The 22,502-nt window shown below is 35.3% G+C and overlaps 1 protein-coding gene across 13 annotated transcripts in view; it reads left to right on the top strand.

Annotated features, from left to right (window-relative positions):
* Positions 1-22,502, top strand: part of LOC101894270 (tropomodulin) — a 359,112-nt gene that overhangs the window by 271,570 nt on the left and 65,040 nt on the right. Inside the window, exon 1 of one of the 13 annotated variants that reach the window (XM_059122266.1) lies at positions 8,725-9,259. The exons of the other annotated variants lie outside the window; for them this stretch is intronic. Within the exon in view, the coding sequence (XP_058978249.1) occupies positions 9,254-9,259 (6 nt within the window). The 5' untranslated portion in view covers positions 8,725-9,253. Of the gene's footprint in view, positions 1-8,724; positions 9,260-22,502 lie in introns of those variants that run through there. 13 annotated transcript variants of the gene reach the window in all.

The following is a 22,502-nucleotide window of genomic DNA, read 5'->3' as shown; positions in this document are numbered from 1 at the left end:
AAATTCTATTGAATGAAAACAAAAAATGTCGGAAATAGCATCAAATTTTAGAATAAGTTTAGATTTGTTCGAATTGGTCACCTTTGGCACGAATAATGGCCTTCAAACGACAAATGAAACCGTCACACGCTGCCCGAATGTTGCTCTGCGGTATGTTAGCTCATTCCCGGCGAAGCGCTTGCTTGAGGTGATCGACACTTTGGTATTTTTTAGTGCCAACCTTGCTTTCCAAAATACTCCAGACACAATAGTCCAACGGATTGGTATCCGGAGATTTTGGTGGCCCTTGTGCGCTGGAAATGAAGCGAGGAACCTAATTTTGAAACCATTCTTGGGTGGCGCGTGCTGAGTGCGATGGTGCTTAGTCCTGTTGGAACGTCCAAGGTCTGCGACCAAAATGTTTGCTTGCCCAAGGCTTTAATACACCCTGCAGAATATTTTCGGGATAATCTTTGACATTTATTCTGATGCCATGGTCGATTAATACGTGCGGAGAGCGGCCATCGGCTGTTATGGCGACCATCACCATGGCCAGCGCTTGAGTACTGGTGGCCACCGAAGGAGCACATTTTCAGCTGACCTCATTTTGTTTGTTTACAAACTGCTGGACAACGAACGTTTTCTCATCGGAGAAAACCAAATTCAGTTCAGCACTTTCGGCCAAGCGAAGCAACTCCTTAACTCTTTTGAGTCTACAGGGTAAGATACAGGGTAAGATAAAAAACTGCAAAGAAGTCAAACGCCATAATTTTTACATGTTTTAAATTCTATTGAATGAAAACAAAAAATGTCGGAAATAGCATCAAATTTTAGAATAAGTTTAGATTTGTTCGAATTGGTCACCTTTGGCACGAATAATGGCCTTCAAACGACAAATGAAACCGTCACACGCTGCCCGAATGTTGCTCTGCGGTATGTTAGCTCATTCCCGGCGAAGCGCTTGCTTGAGGTGATCGACACTTTGGTATTTTTTAGTGCCAACCTTGCTTTCCAAAATACTCCAGACACAATAGTCCAACGGATTGGTATCCGGAGATTTTGGTGGCCCTTGTGCGCTGGAAATGAAGCGAGGAACCTAATTTTGAAACCATTCTTGGGTGGCGCGTGCTGAGTGCGATGGTGCTTAGTCCTGTTGGAACGTCCAAGGTCTGCGACCAAAATGTTTGCTTGCCCAAGGCTTTAATACACCCTGCAGAATATTTTCGGGATAATCTTTGACATTTATTCTGATGCCATGGTCGATTAATACGTGCGGAGAGCGGCCATCGGCTGTTATGGCGACCATCACCATGGCCAGCGCTTGAGTACTGGTGGCCACCGAAGGAGCACATTTTCAGCTGACCTCATTTTGTTTGTTTACAAACTGCTGGACAACGAACGTTTTCTCATCGGAGAAAACCAAATTCAGTTCAGCACTTTCGGCCAAGCGAAGCAACTCCTTAACTCTTTTGAGTCTATTTTCTTTCTGTTGCGATGTAAGTTCGTGACCTTTTTGGAATTTCAATGGACTTACCCCGAGCTCATTTCTCAATATTTGCCGAATGGAATATTGCGTTATGTTCAGCTCACGAGCCATTTTTCGGCCACTGAATTTGGTAGATCGTGCCAAAATTCAGGTCATTCGGACTGATATTAGCCATTTGGTGCACAATTAACCCGAAATCCGTTGAGATATATATGGGAGCTATATCCAAATCTGAACCGATCTCGATAAAATTTGGCAGAGGTATTTTTGGGCAGTATCTGTTATCTGGTACCAAATATTATTGTTGTCGAATGCATATCACAAATGTGAGGGACTTAAAACCCCAAATCGGATAAAATATATGTATAAGAGCTATACACATACATCTGAACCGATTGTCACCAAATTAGTTATGCTTGCTGCTAGACTAAATTCGGTCGGATGTGCCATAAATTCAGGTCATTTGGACTTATATTGTGCATTTGGTGCACAATTATCCCGAAATCGGTTGAAGAAATACATGGGAGCTATATCTAAATCTGAACCGATTATCGCCAATTTCAATAGGGTTCGTCCTTGGGCCAAACAAATATTGTTTGCCAAATTTCATCTCAATCGGATGATAAATGCGACCTGCATTTTGTTCACAAGAATACCAGGACGGGCGGACGGACGCCCTCCATGTTACAAACAAATCTACATAGACATAATACCCTTACCACTATGTGGTGTAGGGTATAATTACTTGGTTTAGTCTGTCGCAGTCGTGATGGTGAGTATGTTTCCAAAGTAGGCTTAGAAATTGTATGTCTATTATCAGAAACGACAGACCATACATTCCTACCATAGACAAAGTCAGTCCTAATTCGTTTCTCTCACATTTCATTGCCTAAATGCAATGCTCCGAATCTCATTACGGAATGGAATGCGTCACATTTAAGGTCTTTGTTTTATATCAGTGTTTGTCATATCCTGCCTAGGAAGACATCTCCACATCATCATCACCTTCATCCCGTCTTCGTCCCATACCATAGCATCAAGCAGGGCAATAAACGTTTTAAAACATTTCATTTGAGCACTTCTTGCCTCATGTTTACAGGTAAATTGTTTTATTATTTTTATTATTATTATTTTCTGGAGCTTCTTCTCCAACTCGAAACGAACGAACGAACAGCAACAACAATAGACGGCGACATTGGCATCCTTAATGTTGCTGCTTGTTGTTTTGTTTTGTTTTTGTAGTTGATGTCTTAGACTCCTGGCTGGCATTGTTATATCTTTTAATGGCTTTTCGTTGGTATTTCATAATGACTTTTAATTATTTTTAATAAATCGTTTAAATGGTTCATAATTTAATTTTATGTCTTCTTTTGCACAATACACACAAATGCAATAACTGTTTTACAACCGAGGAGGATTACATTGTCGGGTACATGGGAATCTAATTGAATTGAAATAAATTGTTATTCAAAATAGAGAATAGTAATAGAATTTTAAATGAAATGGGTTTAAATATTGTACTCTCCTCCATGGAGTACAGTAGAGGCAATGCTTAAATTTGAATTTTGCAAATAATAATAAGCCAAGTTGAGCGTGGCTATGTTACGCTTATCCAAATGTTAGCTCTGGAGTTTTGCTCTAATTAGAATTATAACAGTTTACAAAAATGTAAAGTAGTTAAATTGGTTTAGCAAAGACATAACCCACACAAGGGAGAATTTTGATCTATTTTATTATCAAAGACACACACACACGTCAGAACAGTGTTGTAAAACTTATGTTATTTTTAGCTGTTGATGTTAGTTGTGTTTTATTTGTACATATAGTGTTTATGTAGGTTGATTTGGCCTTAAAAAGGGTTCCCGAACCTGCAAGAAAATCGGTTTAGTAGTAGCAAATTGCACATTCTTGCAGTTCTGAAACACAAAAAAATGCATGTCGTAAACATATAAAAACCTATAAAAAACGTGGCAAACTTTAAATACCCTCCACCATTTGGAAAAAATTCTATTAAAATCTTAAAATTTGGAATTTTTAGCTGTTATATTGGGGTCTATACGATGACATGGATTTGCAAAGGCAACTCTTGTCATAGATCATTACAATATTCAAATACGAAAATTAAAAAACCCGTGAATAATGTTGCTAAAGTCATTAAAATATCGAATATAAGGGGAACGGGTCCCACGTACGAAGACCTGAACTTGCATAGACAATTTCATATCACAGGCTATAATGTCTATTAGGAACTTCAAGTACAATATTTCAAAGAATTTCAGTGAATATTGGACCTAAAATCGTCAAAATACCAAATATAGGGAGGTACAGATATATGGGGGCTATAAGAAGGCCTGGACCTGTTTAGACAATTTTCTGTCATAGACTGTAATTTTCTTTACGAACTCTAAATATGACTCTAAATTGGGACAATAACTATTATCGCTAAAATATTCTAAAGGGTTTATTAAAACCTTGGGCACGCAAACATTTTGGCCGCAGACCTTGGACATTCCAACAGGACTCAGCACCATCGCACTCAGCACGCGCCACCCAAAAATGGTTGCAAAGTGAGCTTCATTTCCAGCGCACAATGGCCATCATAACCTCCGGATACCAATCCGTTGGACTATTGTGTCTGGAGTATTTTGGAAGGCAAGGTTGGCACTAAAAAATACCAAAATGTCGATCACCTCAAGCAAGCGCTTCGTCGGGAATGGGCCAAAAAACCGCAGAGCAACATTCGGGCAGCGTGTGACGGTTTAATTGGCCGTTTGAAGGCCATAATTCGGGCCAAAGGTGACCAATTCGAACAAAACTAAACTTATTCTAAAATTTGATGCTATTTCCGTCATTTTTTGCTTTCATTCAATGAAATTAAAAAAAATGTAAAAATTATGGCGTGTGACTTAATTGCAGTTTTTTTTTATCTCACCCTGTATGTCTGGAGGACTTTTGGTATTGAAAATGGGTCATGTAGGTCCGAGTTTTGGTATAGCCCCCATATAACGATACCTCCCGATATTTGACACTTTAATGATTTTAGCGACATTATTCACCGGAATTGCTTCAAATTTGGTATTTGAAGTTCGTAATGGATATGAAAGCCTATAACAGGAGATTGGCTGTGCATGTCCACGTCTTCGTATAGCCCCCATATAACGGTACATCCCGATATTCGGTATTTTGATAATTTTAGCGACATTATTCACCGGAATTGTTTCAATTGTGGTATTTAAAGTTCGCAATGGATACTACGACCTATGATAGAAAAATGTCTGTGGAAGTCTTCGTCTTCGTATAGCCCCCATATAACGGTACCTCCCAATATTCGGTACCTCCCGATTTTGATGATTTGAGCGACATTATTCATCGGAATTGTTTTCGTATTTGAAGTTCGTAATGGATACTGCAAACTAAGGCAAAAAATTATCTGTGCAGGTCCACATTTTGGTATAGCCCCCATATAATATTACCTCCCTATGTTGATGATTTTAGCTACATTATTCGCCGATTTTTTTCAAAGTTTCGCATTTGAATTTTGTAATGGCTTATGGCAAAAGTTGCCTATGCAGTTCCACGTTGTCGTTTAGACCCTAATATGAAAGCTACATTTAAAGTCTATTTTTCAAATTTTAACAGAATTTCTAACGGATTTTTGTTTTTGAAAATTGCCAAATTCGTTCCAAAAGGAGGGTATGAAAAGTACGGCTCGACCGAACTTACAGTTTTTTATTTATTTATTTATTTATTATTATTTTTTTGAAAAAAATCGAAAAGTTTTTAAGAAAAATCTCGATTTTTTGTAGCTTATAAATGGGTACGTAAAATGTGGTGAACACCGGCCCAGATATAGCTCCCATATATCTGTTTCACGACTTAATATTAAGTCTAATTTCTCAACGCGCTTAATGTGTGTAGATCTAAGTCCCTAACTAAAATGAAGAAATTAATACCATTTTTGTCAATACGGATTCTTTTACACTGTATATCAAAAATATTTATTGTAAAGAATGGGTATGGAAAGTCAGGTAACCAGCGAATGGTGGACGCTGTTTATTTAGAATTTAAAGAGCATGGGTGGGTTAAATAATTGTTTGGAAACATGAAAGAAACATTATATCGTTTATGTGGAATAGATAATGTGAAATACTATACCGTCATAAATATTATTACAATTTATGGTATATTTACAACCCTTTTCACAAGGTTGTAAAAAATCCCAACATATTAAGATGTTCATAGAAAAGTAATTTTACCTGAATAGTGTGGATTTAGCGAGAATTGTTAGTATTGTATTAATATATTACCTAATTTCTTCTATTTGTCAAACTCATTGCTATTTTTATACCCTACAACACTATGTGTTGGGGGTATTATAAGTTTGATTGGGCCAAAAATTATGTAACACCACGAAATATTGATTTCCCACATAAGAAAGTATATATGGATCTTCCTATCTCGCCGAGCTGAGTCGATCTAGCTATGTATGTCCGTCCGTCCGTCTGTCCGTCTGTCCATGTTAATTTGTAATCACTCTACAGGTCACAATTATGGTCCGATCTTCACGAAATTTAAAATGGAGGTGGGGCTAGTGTCAGAATAGAACCCTATTTCTTTTGGTGATGATCGCATAATATTTAGGGGTTGAAATGGACCAAAAACCGAAAAATTCCTGATTTTGCACTTGCTCTACAGGTCGGAATTTCGCATGTAGCTAGAGTTTAGGGCAGGGAAGAAGCCTACCCATTTGGGTGGTCATTGGATAATATTTAGCGGGTAAAATAGACCATATCTTTTTTGTTGAAAAAATTCAAAATTTTTTCATTAAACCGCGAATATTTTAAATCCCGGCGAAATCACAAAGCCATGACAAGGTTACTTCTGATCTTTACATTGATGTTAACATCCAACAAAACGGATATATAGCAAAATATGTGCGATATATATGTTTATCAAAGAAGATATGCTTGAAAAATCTCTTATATGTCGAGAACGGCTGAACTGATTTCGACAGTTCTCATTAATTCAGAATGGCCTCTTGGCAGGAAAGAAAAAACGTCTAAAAAAATCGCATAAAAATATCTCTCTAAAGATGAAAATATTGATTTTGTAAAATTTTCTCATATTTTTTCAATTTTGTCACATTTTTGGCATATTTTCATTTTGAATCAAACATTTGGTAATATTTTTACAGCTAACAAAACTAAGTAGTAAGGATATCAGGATATCATATACAGATCGCATTTATGGCCCGATGCTTACGAAATTTTGCATGGAGATAAGATGTGGGTCAGAATAAAAGCCTATTCTTTTTGGAGATGATCACCATATATTTAGGGGTTGAAATGGACCAAAAAACTGCAAAATTGTCAGCAGGTCGTAATTATCGCCCGATCTTCACGCACATTTGAATGGGGGTTACCGGACATTGCAAAAGCCAAGCAGTTTTGGATGGCCATCCATAAATATTCAATGTGTGAAGGAGTTTGCCAACTTTTGTAGACAAAATACGAAAATGTCCATTCCAGTGACTTTTTGGAGAATTCACTTCTGACTATTTCGTTAACGCTGATTTCGTTGAAGATTATAGTCAAATGGGTGTATCTCATTACATGCGTTTCAGTCAAAAACCAATAATAAATGTTAATCTTTTGCCACTTCTGAGAGATTATAGGTCTTTGGGAAATATTGGTTCCAGATCTAGGAAGACCATTTAAGTGCAACATCTACCAATAAATTGGAAATTAGCAAATTAGTTTAAGTTACTATTATTCGAAAATTAGAGAACGAAACCTGATGGTTTTCTTGTATTATTTGTCACAATATCTTGTGGAATTCTTTCGAGTATCTCACCTATATAAACTGTATCGTTTATTATAGTGTTGTAGGGTATTCAACGGTCGGCACCGCTCGACTGTAGCCTTTGCTTACTTGTTTTAATTTATTATTAGTTAAGTTTCGAAAAGTTTATAGAGAATACAATAGGAACATATGTTTTAGATTTTGTAATGACCTTTTTAGATTTCAGTAATGGAGAGAATTCTTAGAACTACTATATATTATTTTAATATTATAGGGAATTGATTATGCAACTTGCTTAGAAAGAATAGTCACAAATTTCTGGGTAACCAGACAGACCAAAAAAATAAAGAATCCATAACACCCATGGTACAATGAATTCAAGGTAGGGCAGAACTACCATATGATTTAATTTTTTTTATTTTTCTGGCTTAATATGTCAACTTCATTTGCTTATGTGTGTGTCTTCTTTTCAATAATAAAAAAATTGTTCAGAAAATATTCAAATTCGGGTGTTTTCAAAATGCTTATTGCAACGAATGCATCGACAAAATCTACAGTTTTTGTCGCGAAATAAACCATAAGAGACATATAGAACATGATATTGAAAATAAATTTTGACCATTCATTCAGTTTTCGCGGTTTTAAATTATTTATTCAAAATCAATGCTACAAGTTGTTTGCTTTTTTATTATTTTGATAGTAATTCTGACATTACAAGTCAAACAGGTAGACCTCTAAACTTGCAATTTTTTAAAAGTTGACCTACCTTCTCTTCATTGTACCATGATAACACCTAAAATCTACTTTCCAAAATATCTACTTACATTTATTATTTATTTTAAATCAACTTTTATGATCCGATAACAGTGAGTCATTTAAGGGAATTTTGTCTGTAAACATGTTTACATGTCTCGTTTCTATGCATTCCACTAGAACACGTACAAACTACATTGTTTATCGATAACATTGGTAGCTTAAATTGTCAATCTTGTTTTCCAATTAATTTTTGTTATTTGCTTTCTTGCTTTCAATTGTGTGGAGAAAATTATTATAAAATTCTGAAGTTTGTATACCATGCAACCATACCAAGCTGCTTATGTAATCTTTACTGAATTTTGTATGTTTTCATAAAACGCCTTATTAAAATTGGCAAGTCCTTTTATTATATGTCTACACCATAATAAGACGTTTTACGGAGCTTCGCCATTTATTTATTGAATATTATCAAAGCAATTAAGAATCTAAACAACGCGTTTCATAAAAACAAGTCTGGTGTAAATAAGGCTTAATAAATGTGTTACAGATCGATCGTATAAAGATCTATTATCTCAAAAACGATTACAAAATAGTATACTTTTCGATTTTCACCATCTACTTCTGTTATCAGAATTCTCAACACCAAGAGTCGATTAGTAGAAAGTCGACTTACGTATCCCTACTTCAGTTATATTTGTGATTTGAGTGTGAGTGCACGCGAGTATTGCCGAGTCCGTCATATTTTCTTCTTTTACCGAAAAGAGCTGGCAATTATATCGAATTAAAAGCACAATAACATAAGCATTTATTAATGAATTAAACATTCCATAAAGTATTTATTTATTTATAAAGACACAAGCCAATTGTTCAACAAAAGCCAACTTCTAAACTCGTTAATAGAGAGTAACTTTTTGTTTTGTCTTGTGAAGATAATCAACAAACGAACAAATAAAAAACAAAGTCAACGCCCAAAATATTATTTTTCTTACAAAGAATAATTATTTCACAATAAAGAAGTTCTCAAAGTGCAATATTTTTTACATAATTCCATAAAAAAAAAACAAACATAACACTAGTTTCATATAGAAACTTGAAAAAAAGTGAGATTAACTTGAAATAAAAAAAAAATCGTGAAAAAAGGTCAATAGAACAAGAAAAACGAGACCTATTCCAGTGAAGCAAAAGAACCAGAGAAATAACAAAACACCCAAACTAAAATACAAGAGAATCATGGAGGTTAGTTAATAACTAAAAAGATGTTATTCTTAATTCTTTAATAATATTAATATTTTCTTAATTAGAGTTTATTTTGTTATTGTTTTTTTGTGTTTCTTTTCTACGACGGCGGCGACATAAAGTCCCACAAAAGAAAAATTATTATTGGGATTACGTCAGTTTTTGTTCTCATATTGTTGTCCTTTTCTCTCCTGTGCTGTGAATATTGCCCATTGGGTTCTATTGAGAGATAGAGAAGTTGTCATGAGAATTGCCGGATAAAAACATAACATCGATGAAGATGATGACGACGACCACGATGGGGTTGATGTTTATGGTTTCATATTGTGTGTCAGTGTGTATATTTATTATTGCTTTTGTTACCACTGTTACTTTTCTCTCACGTTCCTCTCTCTCTCTTTCTCTGTTATTGTTGTGTCAATGAAGAATACCGGGTGGGAGATAAGGTTTTTACATTTTTGTTGTTGTTTGGGTATTGCTATATTCGGGTGTGCGTAAACAAAACACAGTTGGAATTATAATTTGTAATGAAAGGAAGTTGTGGGATGTGCACAGAACGTGATTGTAGAAATAAATGAAGAAGATACATACATTTTAGAAATCTACCTGACAAATTGAGGGTTGGAAAAGTGAGAGATAAAAAACAATGTTATTTAGATTAAAATTATCGGCAGGTATTTCACAGTCGTGCTACTTTCGCAGTTCTAATCAAATTTTTGTACCCAAAACAGTAAAATTTACCCAGATTTATATGAACCACACAATTTTATAAGATTTTTCGCACAAGGTTATTCTTAAGTTTATTGCGGGAATACAGAGAGCTCCTTGAAATGTGTATGCCTGTGGAAATAAGAAGATAACGTTAGACTTTATATATACAGGGTGAGATAAAAAACTGTAACAAAGTCAAACACTATAATTTTTATTATTTTTTTACCTTATTGAATGAAAGCAAGAAATGTCGGAAATAGCATCAAATTTTAAAATAAGTATAGATTTGGTCGAATTGATCACCTTTGGCACGAATTATGGCCTTCAAACGGCCAATGAAACCGTCACACGCTGCCCGAATGTTGCGGTATTTTGGCCCATTCCCGGCGAAGCGCTTGCTTGAGGTGCTGGACACTTTGGTATTTTTTAGTACCATCCTTGCTTTCCAAAATACTCCAGGCACAAAAGTCCAACGGATTGGTATTCGGAGATTTTGGTGCCCATTGTGAGCTGGAAATGTAGCTTATTTTATTGCCATTCTTGGGTGGCGAGTGCTGAGTCCTGTTGTAATTTTTAAGGTCTGCGGCCAAAATGTTTGCGTACCAAATACTTAAATAACCCACCAGAATATTTTCGCTGTAATATTCGGCATTTATTCTGATGCCACGGTCGATTAATACGAGCGGCTAGCGACCATCGGTTGTTATGGGGGCTCACACCATTACCATGGCCGGCGTTTTAGTTCTGGTGGTCAACCCAAGGTGCACATTTTCAGCTGACCTCTTTGGCAAGTAAATACGATCATTTTGTTTGATTACAAACTGCTGGACAACGAATGTTTTCTCATCGAAGAAAACCAAATTCGGCAGTTCACCACTTTCGGCCAAGCGAAGCTCTCTAACTCTTTTGAGTCCATTTTCTTTCTGTTGCGGTGTAAGTTCTTGCACTTTTTGGAACTTCAATGGCTCATTTTTCAATATTTGCCGAATGGAATATTGGGATATGTTCAGCTCAAGAGCCATTTTTTGCCACTACGATGCGTGTTTCGATCAAGTCGCTTCTTTACTTTTTGAAGCATTTCTGCTGATGTTGCTGTTTTCTTCCGTCCACTTCCTTGACGTCGGCCTACGCTACAAGCATCGCGGTAACGAGCGATGGTACAAAAGATTTATTCACATTCAAATGCTGGAGTGCTCTAACGAAAGTCATTTGTGGTTTTCCAGCCAAATATAAATAAATCACACTATCAGGCTTGAATTCCATCGCGAATACTTTTTTCTTCTACCATAATTCCTTCTTTAATTCTGCCATAATTTTTCCATACAAATAGTGTATATAGAAATGCTGAAGCTTTTTCCAGGGTAACTTTAATTTAATAAGACTCATAATTTTCCCCTTTTAAAAACAAGGTTTGTGGTAAACTGTAATGACATTTTTACTTTTTTTTCTACAAATGTTTCTTTGGAAAGTAAACCCGTTTTGCGGTTCCTTCCAATGGGTAGTAAAAGTGAGAGTCTTGATTATGGTGGAAATAATTAAAATGTTGAAGGTTCTACTAAAGTTGAGGTTATTATATTTTCTCTTTTGTTTCATATTTCAATGCTTAAACCTTCATAAAAAATACAAAAAGTATTTTTAATACTTGAATCTGGCAGTAAAAAAAAAAAATTAAAAATAGAGTGGAAGTTTACCCAGTTATCGTTTTTGTAGTCTTTTTATATACCCTCAACCAATTGTTTCAAAATTGATATTTGAAGTTCGAAATGGATACTGCTGCCTATGAGAAAAAATTGTCTGTGCAGGTCCACGTCTTCGTATAGCCCCCATATAACGGCGCCTCCCGATATTTGGTACTTTGATGATTTTATCTATATTTTTCACCGATTCTTTTTTCAAGTTTCGCATTTGAATATTGTAATGGCGTATGACAAAAGTTGCCTATGCAGGTCCACCGTAGACTATAATATAATGGCTACATTCGGTATTTTTAAGATTTTAACAGAATTTTTGACCGATCTTATTTTTGAAAATTACCAAATTCATTCCAAATGGTGGAAGGTATTAAAAGTTCGGGCCGCCGTACTTACAGCTTTTTTACATGTTAAGTTTCGTATTTGAATATTGTATTGATCTATGACAAAAGTTGCCCATGCAGGTCCACGTCTTCGTATAGACCCCAATATAACGGCTATGTTTGGTATTTTTAAGATTTTAACAGAATCTTTAACTGATTTCATTTTTAGAAAATTTCCAAATTGTGAAGGCTTTTTTACCTCTTTTTCCCGTTTTTTCTTCGTTACAAACAAATATCCTGTTTTGTGTTAACATTTCTACACCAACATCCTGCTGTTATGTACATGTTAACATGTTGTTTAACAGCCTCAAAGCAATATTTACTTGATATCATCGATGACATGAAACAGCCACTTTAAATTGCTTCAATATAACGTCATCGTCGACATCATCATGAGTAATTTCGATTCAATTTTTGCTACATGTTGCTACAGCTTCGTCGTATACCATTTTATTAAGCATGCGAAAAAGTTGTATTATGTCACAAATAGTGGCGGTGAATGCGTGCGGTTTTCAATTTGTTTTTATACTCACTGCTATTAATCTGTGCGGTGTTTCATTTATTTATTTTAATTTTTTCTTAAGCTTTCTTTATACATAAATTATAGTGGGGCCTTTTCTTTATATTCACGATGTCTGCGGTTTTGTTTGAATAACTCTTTTTTTTCGTATACAAAAACCTGCTGCCGTAAACACCCAATTGATTAATTTCCATATCTATTGGAGTTTGAAATTATGCAATTTAGTATAGAGCTTTGAAACAATCAATTTTGTGTTGAGATAGTAATTTGTTTTTATTCACATGTAGTAATTATTTTTGCAATTTAAATTAACAATAAAAATCAAAATAAATTATAACCTATGGATGGATGGATAAAGTTTTGCAACCAAAAACAGTGGGCATATTTTATGAATGTAATATAAATGGAAAATATAGAGATTATTTAAACTTTGGAAATGTGTAATTGGAAATAAAATGTAACTAATAGCCTTTAGCTGATTGCCTATATTTTGATATTTTATTTCAAGGATAACATTTTACAGGGTGAGATAAAAAACTGCAACAAAGTCAAACGCTATAATTTTTACATTTTTTTAAAAAAATTTTATTGAATGAAAGTGAAAAGTGTCCGAAATAGCATCAAATTTTAGAAAGAGTTTAGATTTGTTCGAATTGGTCACCTTTGGCACGAATTATGGCCTTCAAACGGCCAATGAAACCGTCACACACTGCCCGAATGTTGCTCTCGGGAATTTAGCTCGTTCCCGGTGAAGCGCTTGCATGAGGTTATCGACACTTTGGTATTTTTAGTGCCAACCTTGCTTTTCAAAATACTCCAGACACCATCGTCCAGCGGATTGGTATCCGGAGATTTTGCGCTAGAAATAAAGCGAGGAACCTCATTTTGTAACCACTCTTGGGTGGCGCGTGCTTAGTGCGATGGTGCTGAGTCCAGTTGAAATGTGTAAGGTCTGCGGCCAAAATGTGTCCAAGGCTTTAATACACCCTCCAGAATATTTTCGCAATAATATTCGACATTTAATCTGATACCACAGTCGACTAATACGAGCGGAGAGCGACCATTGGCTGTTATGGCGGCCCACGACCGGCGCTTGAGATCTGGTGGCCAATCGAAGGTGCACATTTTCAGCTGACCTCTTTGGCAAGTAAACACGATCATTTTGTTTGTTTACAAACTGCTGGGCAAGGAATGTTTTGCTTTTGGCCAAGCAAAGCAACCCTTTAGCTCTTTTGAGTCTATTTTCTTTCTGTGCAAGTTCTGCGGTGTAAGTTCTTGAACTTTTTGGAATTTCAATGGCTTTACCCTGAGCTCATTTTTCAATATTCGCTGAATGGAATATTGCGGTATGTTAAGCACACGAGCCATTTTTCGGCCACTTCGACGAGGGTTTCGATGAAGTCGCTTCTTTACTTTTCGAACCATTTCTGCTGATGTTGCTGTTTTCTTCCGTCCACTTCCTTGACGTCGGTCTACTCTATCAGTATCACGGTAACGAGCGATGGTACGAGACACAAAAGATTTATTCACATTTAAATGCTGGAGTGCTCTAACGATAGCCACTTGTGGTTTTCCAGCCAAATCACACCATCACGCTTGAATTCCATCACGATTAACTTGTTTTCTGGAAAATTCTCACCAAAATGCTTTTATACACTTGTAAACAATATAATGAGCTGTCACTGGAATAATTTTAACAGCTGTCAGACTAGAGGCTTTGTAATAACATCAGTCTGAAGTTGGTTGCACTTTTTCATATCACCCTGTATATTTAATATATTTTGAAATTTCATTTTTTATTTCCATGCTTTTAGGATTTTGGATTTACCGCCCAGTTTGAGCTACTTTACCGCAATTTTCAAATTTTTATACCCTTTACCATAATAGGAATGTTAAATTAACTTTCCCATTCCGTTAGCAGTACCTCAATTTAATTTGCTATGCCAACTTTATTTTCAGTGATACCTTTGCTATTAAATTCAATAAGATTAAGCTTTTCTACGATAAAAGATTCTCTCAAACATTGGTGACGCTCTCCTAGTTCAGCGGTGTATATACGAACAAACGTTCAATGATAGGCCACAATCGCTCAATGTTTATGTTTGATCATTCACATTTACCTATTCGATATTGGTTTTTGTGGTTTCTAGTTTTGTGGTTGTCTTATCATTACGAATTTTAATTTTTCTCTATTCGTACCATAAACGTATTTTATGTAAAATATTGTTGATGTCATTTTTGGTATGTGTGTGTGTGTTTTCCCTTTTTTACGTTTCATTGAATATTTTCCGCGCAATGTATCTAAGCAAACATGTAGTTAGGTCGCAGGGCTCATAGTGTAATTTATGGGAATATTTTTATTGGTGAAGTTGGCTTTTTCGACTTGTAATCGCTCAATTGTTATGGCACATTTAAATTGCGTTATTGCTAACATTTAATAGTCTTTTTTTTTCTTTATCAATAAGTGAGCGAACAACGAACAAGTTAACTGCCTGCCTGCCCGCCGGATGAAAGCATTAAATAAGCCCCGTAAATTTTGTTTCTTCATTAATGAGCACCGCCTGCCTCCTCCACCCCAATAATGATTCATTGCAATCATTGCTTTTGATTATTGTCCAAGGTCTGATTTGAAATTAAATTTATGTATGTAAATACTGAGCAATGTCTAGGTGTATGTGTGATTTGTATGAACATAATTGCTTTTGTGACATATTTGTAAAAACGTATTCCTGGAATTTGGTGGTATTTGAAGGCGTTTCATTTCCGGAAGTAATGTCTTAAAAATTGATACTGCCATTTGCTGTAATATAGATATCGGAAAAAGAATGAATAAATTATGATTTTTGGAAATTATATTTCTTGAATCTAAATAAATGTGACAAATTTGGCAATTAAAACCTAACTTCCCCACATCCATTTTTTATGTCCAAAATTATTTCAACAACTCCATATGTATATGCTAGACCCCAAATTTCAGAATTCCAGCTCAATCCCTCTCTCAATACCTAATTTTGTAACATTTAGTACACATACCGAAAGCAATCAACATCTCTTCATCCAAGACAACAGCAGTGATCAAAATATAGCACCATTTAGTACTTTTCTTACAATTATAGTACTCATTTTCAAAACCACCACCAGACACCAACAAAGACCTCAATATCAAAATTCGGGATTCCATCTATCCCTTCATCCAATAGCCAATTTAGTATCATTTAGTTCTCCTCGAACAATTATAGTACCATCTTTATAAACCCAGCTGCAGTCAGCTCTATATCAAATTTGTGACATTTACAGGGTGAGATAAAAAATTGCAACAAAGTCAAACGCCATATTTTTTTACACTTTTTTTTAAATGTTATTGAATGAAAGCAAAAAATGTCGGAAATAGCATGAAATTTTGAGAATAAGTTTGGATTTGTACGAATTGGTCACCTTTGGCACGAATTATGGCCTTCAAACGGCCAATGAAACCGTCACACGCTGCCCGAATGTTGCTCTGCGCTATTTTGGACCATTCCCGACGAAGCGCTTGCTTGAGGTGATCGACACTTTGGTATTTTTTAGTGCCAACCTTGCTTTTCAAAGTACTCCAACGGATTCGTATCCGGGATTTTTGTGGCCATTGTGCGCTGGAAATGAAGCGAGGAACCTCATTTTGCAACCATTCTTGGGTGGTGCGTGATGAGTGCGATAGTCCTGAGTCCTGTTGGAATGTCCAAGTTCTGCGGCCAAAATGTTTGCGTGCCCAAGGCTTTAATACACCCTCCAGAATATTTTCGCCATAATATTCGGTCGATTAATACGAGCGGACAGCGACCATCGCCTGTTATGGCGGCGCACACCATCACCACGGCCGGCGCTTGAGTTCTGGTGGCCAACAGAAGGTTCACATTTTCAGCTGACCTCTTTGGCAAGTAAACACGATCATTTTGTTTGTTTGCAAACTTCTGGACAACGAATGGTTTTTCTTCGGAGAGAACCAAATTCGACAGTTCACCACTTTCGGCCAAATGAAGCAACTCTTTAGCTCTTTTGAGTCTATTTTCTTTCTGTTGTAAGTGTGTGTAAGTTCTTCCAATTTTTGGAACTTCAATGGCTTTACTCCGAGCTCATTTTTCAATATTTGCGAATGGAATATTGCAATATGTTCAGCTCACGAGCCATTTTTCGGTCCACTTCATTGACGACGGGCTACGCTACCAGTATCACGGTAACGAGCGATGGTAGGAGACACAAAAGATTTATTCTTATTTAAATGCTGGAGTGCTCTAACGATAGCCACTTGTGGGTTTCCAGCCAAATATAAAGAAATCACACTCTCACGCTTGAATTCCATCACGAATAACTTTTTTCCTGCAAAATTCTCACCAAAATGCTTTTACACGCTTGTAAACAATATAATGAGCTGTCACTGGAATAATTTTAACAGGTGTCGAGTGGCTTAGAAATGACAGCAGTCTGAAGCTGGTTGCAGTTTTTTCACCTCACCCTGTATTCAGAGTACATATTTGCTCGTTTTTACTCAGAAGCGCAAGTTGCTCGCGAGTGGGAGTGCGAGTTTCATAAGAATTTTTCTCTCTTCTCTTTTGTGTTGTGTGGGAGCGCTCCCCAGAAGTAACTCCTGCTTGACAAATTATGGTTAGATTTGAAAAGTGGGGAGAATAACTAGTGTACTCGGCTTGAGTAAAATCTTCTCGATTTAGAGTGATTTTTCCCCCACTTGTTCTCCGAGAAGTCGAATTCAAGGAGAGAGCGAATCTCCGAGGTCTAAAATATATTTGGATCCTGAGTGTTTATCTGTCAAAAAACCGATTGATAGTTTCAGACGACGAACTCATCAGAATCAACCATTTGATTAAACTAACATATTTTCACAGAGAATTGACTGCGTCATTTCGACTTCTAATTTCAAAGCGATGAAGGATAATGCATGGCTTTTTAAATGTGTTAATTAGAAGTTACAAAAATTGCAGAAAATGCAATATTCTATTCATTCTAAAACTAAATCCAACCCCATCCTTCACTTGGCAATCTCAGCATGAAACTAATTACTTTTAGTTTGCATTGTATAGTATGTAGGTGTCTTGCCACGCTTAAGCTTGCTAATAATCCACAATAAAATTCTCATTTGTGTAAAAACAAATCCACTGTAAACGATTTATTTAATTAAACCCACAGCAACACCATAGGGGCGGGCAGCGGTGTTAAGTTCTAACGGAAATTGGTTTAATTGCTTGCAAAATGACGAAGAGCAAAGAAGACGAGAGAGAAACACAAATCCCTTGAGTCAATGTACGACAACATTTTCACTCTGTGTCGACCACATATGGCGGTGACTGAATTAGTTGGACGTTTTTTTCCTAGTAACATTTCAACCCACATTTTCTGTTCTATTCTAGGCCATTATTTATGCCCTTTTTGTTGGCGAATGCAGGGAAAAAAGTACTTAGAGGAAAATAATGCTAGAAAAACCAAGTAAATTTTAATTTCTTCTCCATTGCTTGGGATTTTCCATTCTAATATATTATCCCATTGAAACGCCCATTTCAAGTATCTTCGCATAGAGAATGAGAAACAAAAGAAAATGTCATTGTAAAACGTGCTAAATTTTTTTCCATTGGTTTCTTTTGTACTTTCCTTTATTATGCTGCGGCAGCTACAATTTCCGTTAAATGCTATTAAATGCAACAGGTTACGGGTAATGGAATTATTATGCAGTTTGTTGTAATTTAAGTGTTTTAACTTATCACTGCACAATTAGTATTATTTTTAAGCTGCAAGAAAGGGTTCAATGCAAGGAAGACTTTTGGAGATCTTTTAAATAACTTTTAAAGATTTATTGATAGTGTTACTTTTAGAAGTCTTTTTAGATAGATAAAACTTCTTGGTCCTCTATGCTTCAAAGACATTTATGGAGTTCAATACCTTCAACCCTGCATAAGTTCTTCCTCCTTCCTTCCATATATAGAAGGCCTTTTTAAGGTACTTTATGGGTAGAGTACATTTTTCAAGTGTTCCATGAAGACTTTTTAAAGATCTATAAATTGACGAAGTTGTACAGGTCGAAGGCGTAGGATAAAAATGTTTACTTTAAACTTCTTCGATCTACACCAGATTTCTGCCAAATTAAAAGGTCTCCAATGCTTATAAAGGGGTAATATATACAAACACTTTTTAGTGACTTTTTATAGAAAAAATACTCCTAAGAGGTTTCCAGAAGTCAGGAAATCTTCAAGTCATCTTCTACAGAAGACGACATTTATGAAGCATCTTCTAAATAAAGATAAGATATTTTCTTAAGACACCTAAGAGCTCTTCCAGATCATATACAAAAGGCGTCGTCTAAAACTCGTCATAAAAACTTGAAACAATCTTCTACAGACAGAAGACCTTGAAGTGATCTTCTCTAAACAGACGGCTTAATAGAGGTTATCTATTAAATAAGACCTTTTATGAAGTCGGTGGAATACCTTTATGTGTCTCTAAGGACAAAAAACTTGAAGAAGTCTTCTATGGACAAAAACCCTTCAAGAAGTCTTCTATAAATAGAAAGCTTTTCAAAGATCTCCTTTAGGCAGAAAGTGGTCCTATGTAGATAGCAGCCTTTGAAGCGGTCTTCTATATAAAGAATACCTAAGCAGCGGTCTCTACCCAGAAAGTATTTAAGAGTTGAATAACTCATTAAAGGTAAAAAAGGATATCAAGTTCAGAAAAAAGTAGATATATTTATGGGCTATATGAAACCTGGACCTGTATCGACCATTTTTTGAGCGGAAAATATATTTAATGAAAGTCCTAAATGTTAGGCTTTTTTAAGTAGTGGTTGATATCTTGAATTATCGAGAGGCACATTTAATAGGTTTGGCTCCAAAACATAAATGCAAAAATTCTTTTTCAATGCGAATCATCCTGCCAAATTTTAGATACTTACATTTGATGAGAACTCAAATGTGCTAGTTTTTTCCTCGAGGGTGAAACATGCTCAAAATGTAGGACGCCCGACGTCTTCTAACCAACATTTGTTATAATTCTGTGCAAATTATCTAAAGAATTTTTTCTATTGTTGTTAAGTCGTTTCTCATCTGCTTGTGTGGTTAAGCGTCTTTCTCTCTCTCTTTGAGATGTTTTTTTTTCTGTTCTAATTCATTGAGAATAAGAATTATTAATAGTCGACTCGCGAGAATTTTTGAATTTGGGCCGAACTTGAAGTCCGCAAGTCTGCCCAAAAAATTTCTAAAATTTCATAATTTAATTTTAATTTTCATTTAAACTCAATAGACGAGCTTTTTACTTTAAAAATGTATGTTATTTATTGTGTTATATATTGTTAAAATCAGTTTGTAATTTGTGTTTTTTGTAAAACAGATCCCTGAAGATGATTTCCGGAGGAAATCGAAATATTGGATGAATAAAAAAGGAAAAATTCAAAAATAAAAACATAGTTTTTTAATGACCTTAAGCCAAGCTATTAACCAAATAAGTAAAATAAATATAACAGGTCAACAATATACAACAACAACATTTCATAAATATATAGGACTTTACTCCCGAAAACGATGAGAAATTCGGAAATCCAAATCTAAAAATCCGCACCATATTACTTCCAAGTTCGGATTCGTTTCGAAAGATGGGAAAATATTTAGACTTTCATCTGACTCTTCGTTCCGAGAATACGTCAACCACTTCATATAACTTTCGCCAAAATTCGGAACTTTAGGCTCGAAGTAGAATCGAACTCGGCATGGCAATGATCAAGACTACAATACAATCGATTTTGAGCTAATTTTTCTCTTACACGAAAGAGAGCAAAGCTAGCTTACTCTCTCTCTCTCGCTCCCTCTTATTCGAGTGGAATAAAAAATATAGAATACTCGATTTCTTTTTTAACTCGCAGGAGTACTCTCCCTTGTTCGAAACAGAGCATTTCTGAGCTAAGCATAAATGATGTCGAACTGATATGGATTGATAATAAATCTTGATTTCCTCCATTTCCATTTAATTGTGAAGATTATATAAATAATGTGCTGTTGATGGTGAATTTTAAACCATCTTTACCTGTGACATGGATTACTTAAATATTAAAAGGTTGTTTGTTTATTTTCAGTAGTTGGAAAGATAAAGTATATGGCATGGGAAAATTTAGCATAACTTTAATGTAACTACTATTTCGCGTAACATGAGGGTTAGGCTGCTGCAAAGTAACCCCATTATTTGGTATTTGGTATTTGCATGAGAAAGATACAAAGATATTTGGGGTTCTCTATTTTTATTAAATTTGTTTTTAACAAGTAAAAAAGCTGTAGGTTCGGCTGAACCGAATTTTGAATACCCTCCACCATTTGGAATGAATTTGGCAAATTTGAAACAATTCCGGTGAATAATATCGCTAAAATCATCAAAATACCGAACATTGGGAGGTACCGTTATATGAGGGCTATACCAAAACGTGGACCTACATGGCCCATTTTCAATACCAAAAGTCCTACATAATATACATTTGTGTAAAAGTTTATCAATCTATTTCATTTCCTTTGGAAGCTAGAGTGATTTCAACAGACGGATAAGCGGACGGAAATCGCTAAATCGACCTAGAATTTTATGCTGATCAAGAATATATATACTTTGTGGGGTCTAAATGTATATTTCGAGGTTTTACGAACGGAATAACAAACTTAATATACCCTCCATACTATGGTGGAGGGTATAAAAAAATTGTTATTTTTGTCTTAGTCACAAAAGGACCAGTATCTACCATCAATATAAGTCCTCCTGAAGAGCTTTTTTGTTGCCCTTTTCTGAAGAATAGACAATTCTAAATTAAGCTTGTTTGACATTTTTGCCAGCACGGCTAAGTGAGTGTAGAAAATCTTTTGTTTTCAAATATTTAGGTAATTAACAACTTTGTATTGTGCTGCCGCTGCGTTGTTGTCATAATTTTTCAATTTTAAGATGTCATCTTGTATCTTATTCTTCTTCTTCGCCCCCCCAACCACAATACACAGCTTAAAAAAGTTAATTATCGCTTATGACATCGTTTTTAGAAACGCAATGGTTTCATTAAAACCGCTAATTGGGTTGTGATTCAACATCCCTGCCCAACTCCTTTGCTAATGGATGTCTTAATGAGATGCATTTAAAGGAAATATTTTATTAATATTTTGGACACACAAAATAAATCAAGAGATTTATTTCGAATCAAAAATATCTAATGAAAAGTTAATTGAATTGAAAAATTTAGAAGAAAACTGGTATTGGATTTTAAGAGGAATTTAGACAGCTCATAACATAACGTGTCGTCCAAAAGCCTCCAAAGGACCAAAATGAAGTAAAATTATCATTTAATTGTTTTTTTTATGATTCCTGACACTATTTATTTATAAATATTCGCGAAGATTAATATTTTGTAGTATTTTTTTATTTTTTCTGAACTAAAAGTAAACTTCAAATAAAAACTAATAAATAGATGGCAAAAAATATGTTTCCCAATTTTCTTTGTATTTTTTATATTTAATTACCACCTTAGCATTGAAAGAAATAGTTCGAAAATTTCCTCCCAAAATCATTAACCCTGATATTGCCACAATCCTTGTCGCATCGACAAGGTCCATTTCATTGTTTGTTCATTGTGTACCACTGTCAAGTTCATAATTATCTGTTTAATTAACATTTAGAGAGTGAAACGAAGAAGAAAGCATTTGTGAATTTGGTGATGATTTCGATCAGCGAATTGTCAACAGCAATACGCCGCCACACCATTACCGCCGCCATTGCGCACCGTTTTTTTTTTCCTGATATTTGTTCTGACGATGGCACAAACAAAGATTTTAACAAAGACACTAAGTGCCTGCCAAAATACCAAATGTTAAATTAATTTAAATTAAATACAAGTGTGTTCTGTCCGTACAAAAACCACTAAATACAATTACACGTAAATA

Source organism: Musca domestica, unplaced genomic scaffold (genome assembly GCF_030504385.1).
Source record: "Musca domestica strain aabys unplaced genomic scaffold, Musca_domestica.polishedcontigs.V.1.1 1, whole genome shotgun sequence".
Classification (NCBI taxonomy): domain Eukaryota; kingdom Metazoa; phylum Arthropoda; class Insecta; order Diptera; family Muscidae; genus Musca; species Musca domestica.
This window is presented reverse-complemented; position numbering and strand designations above follow the sequence as displayed.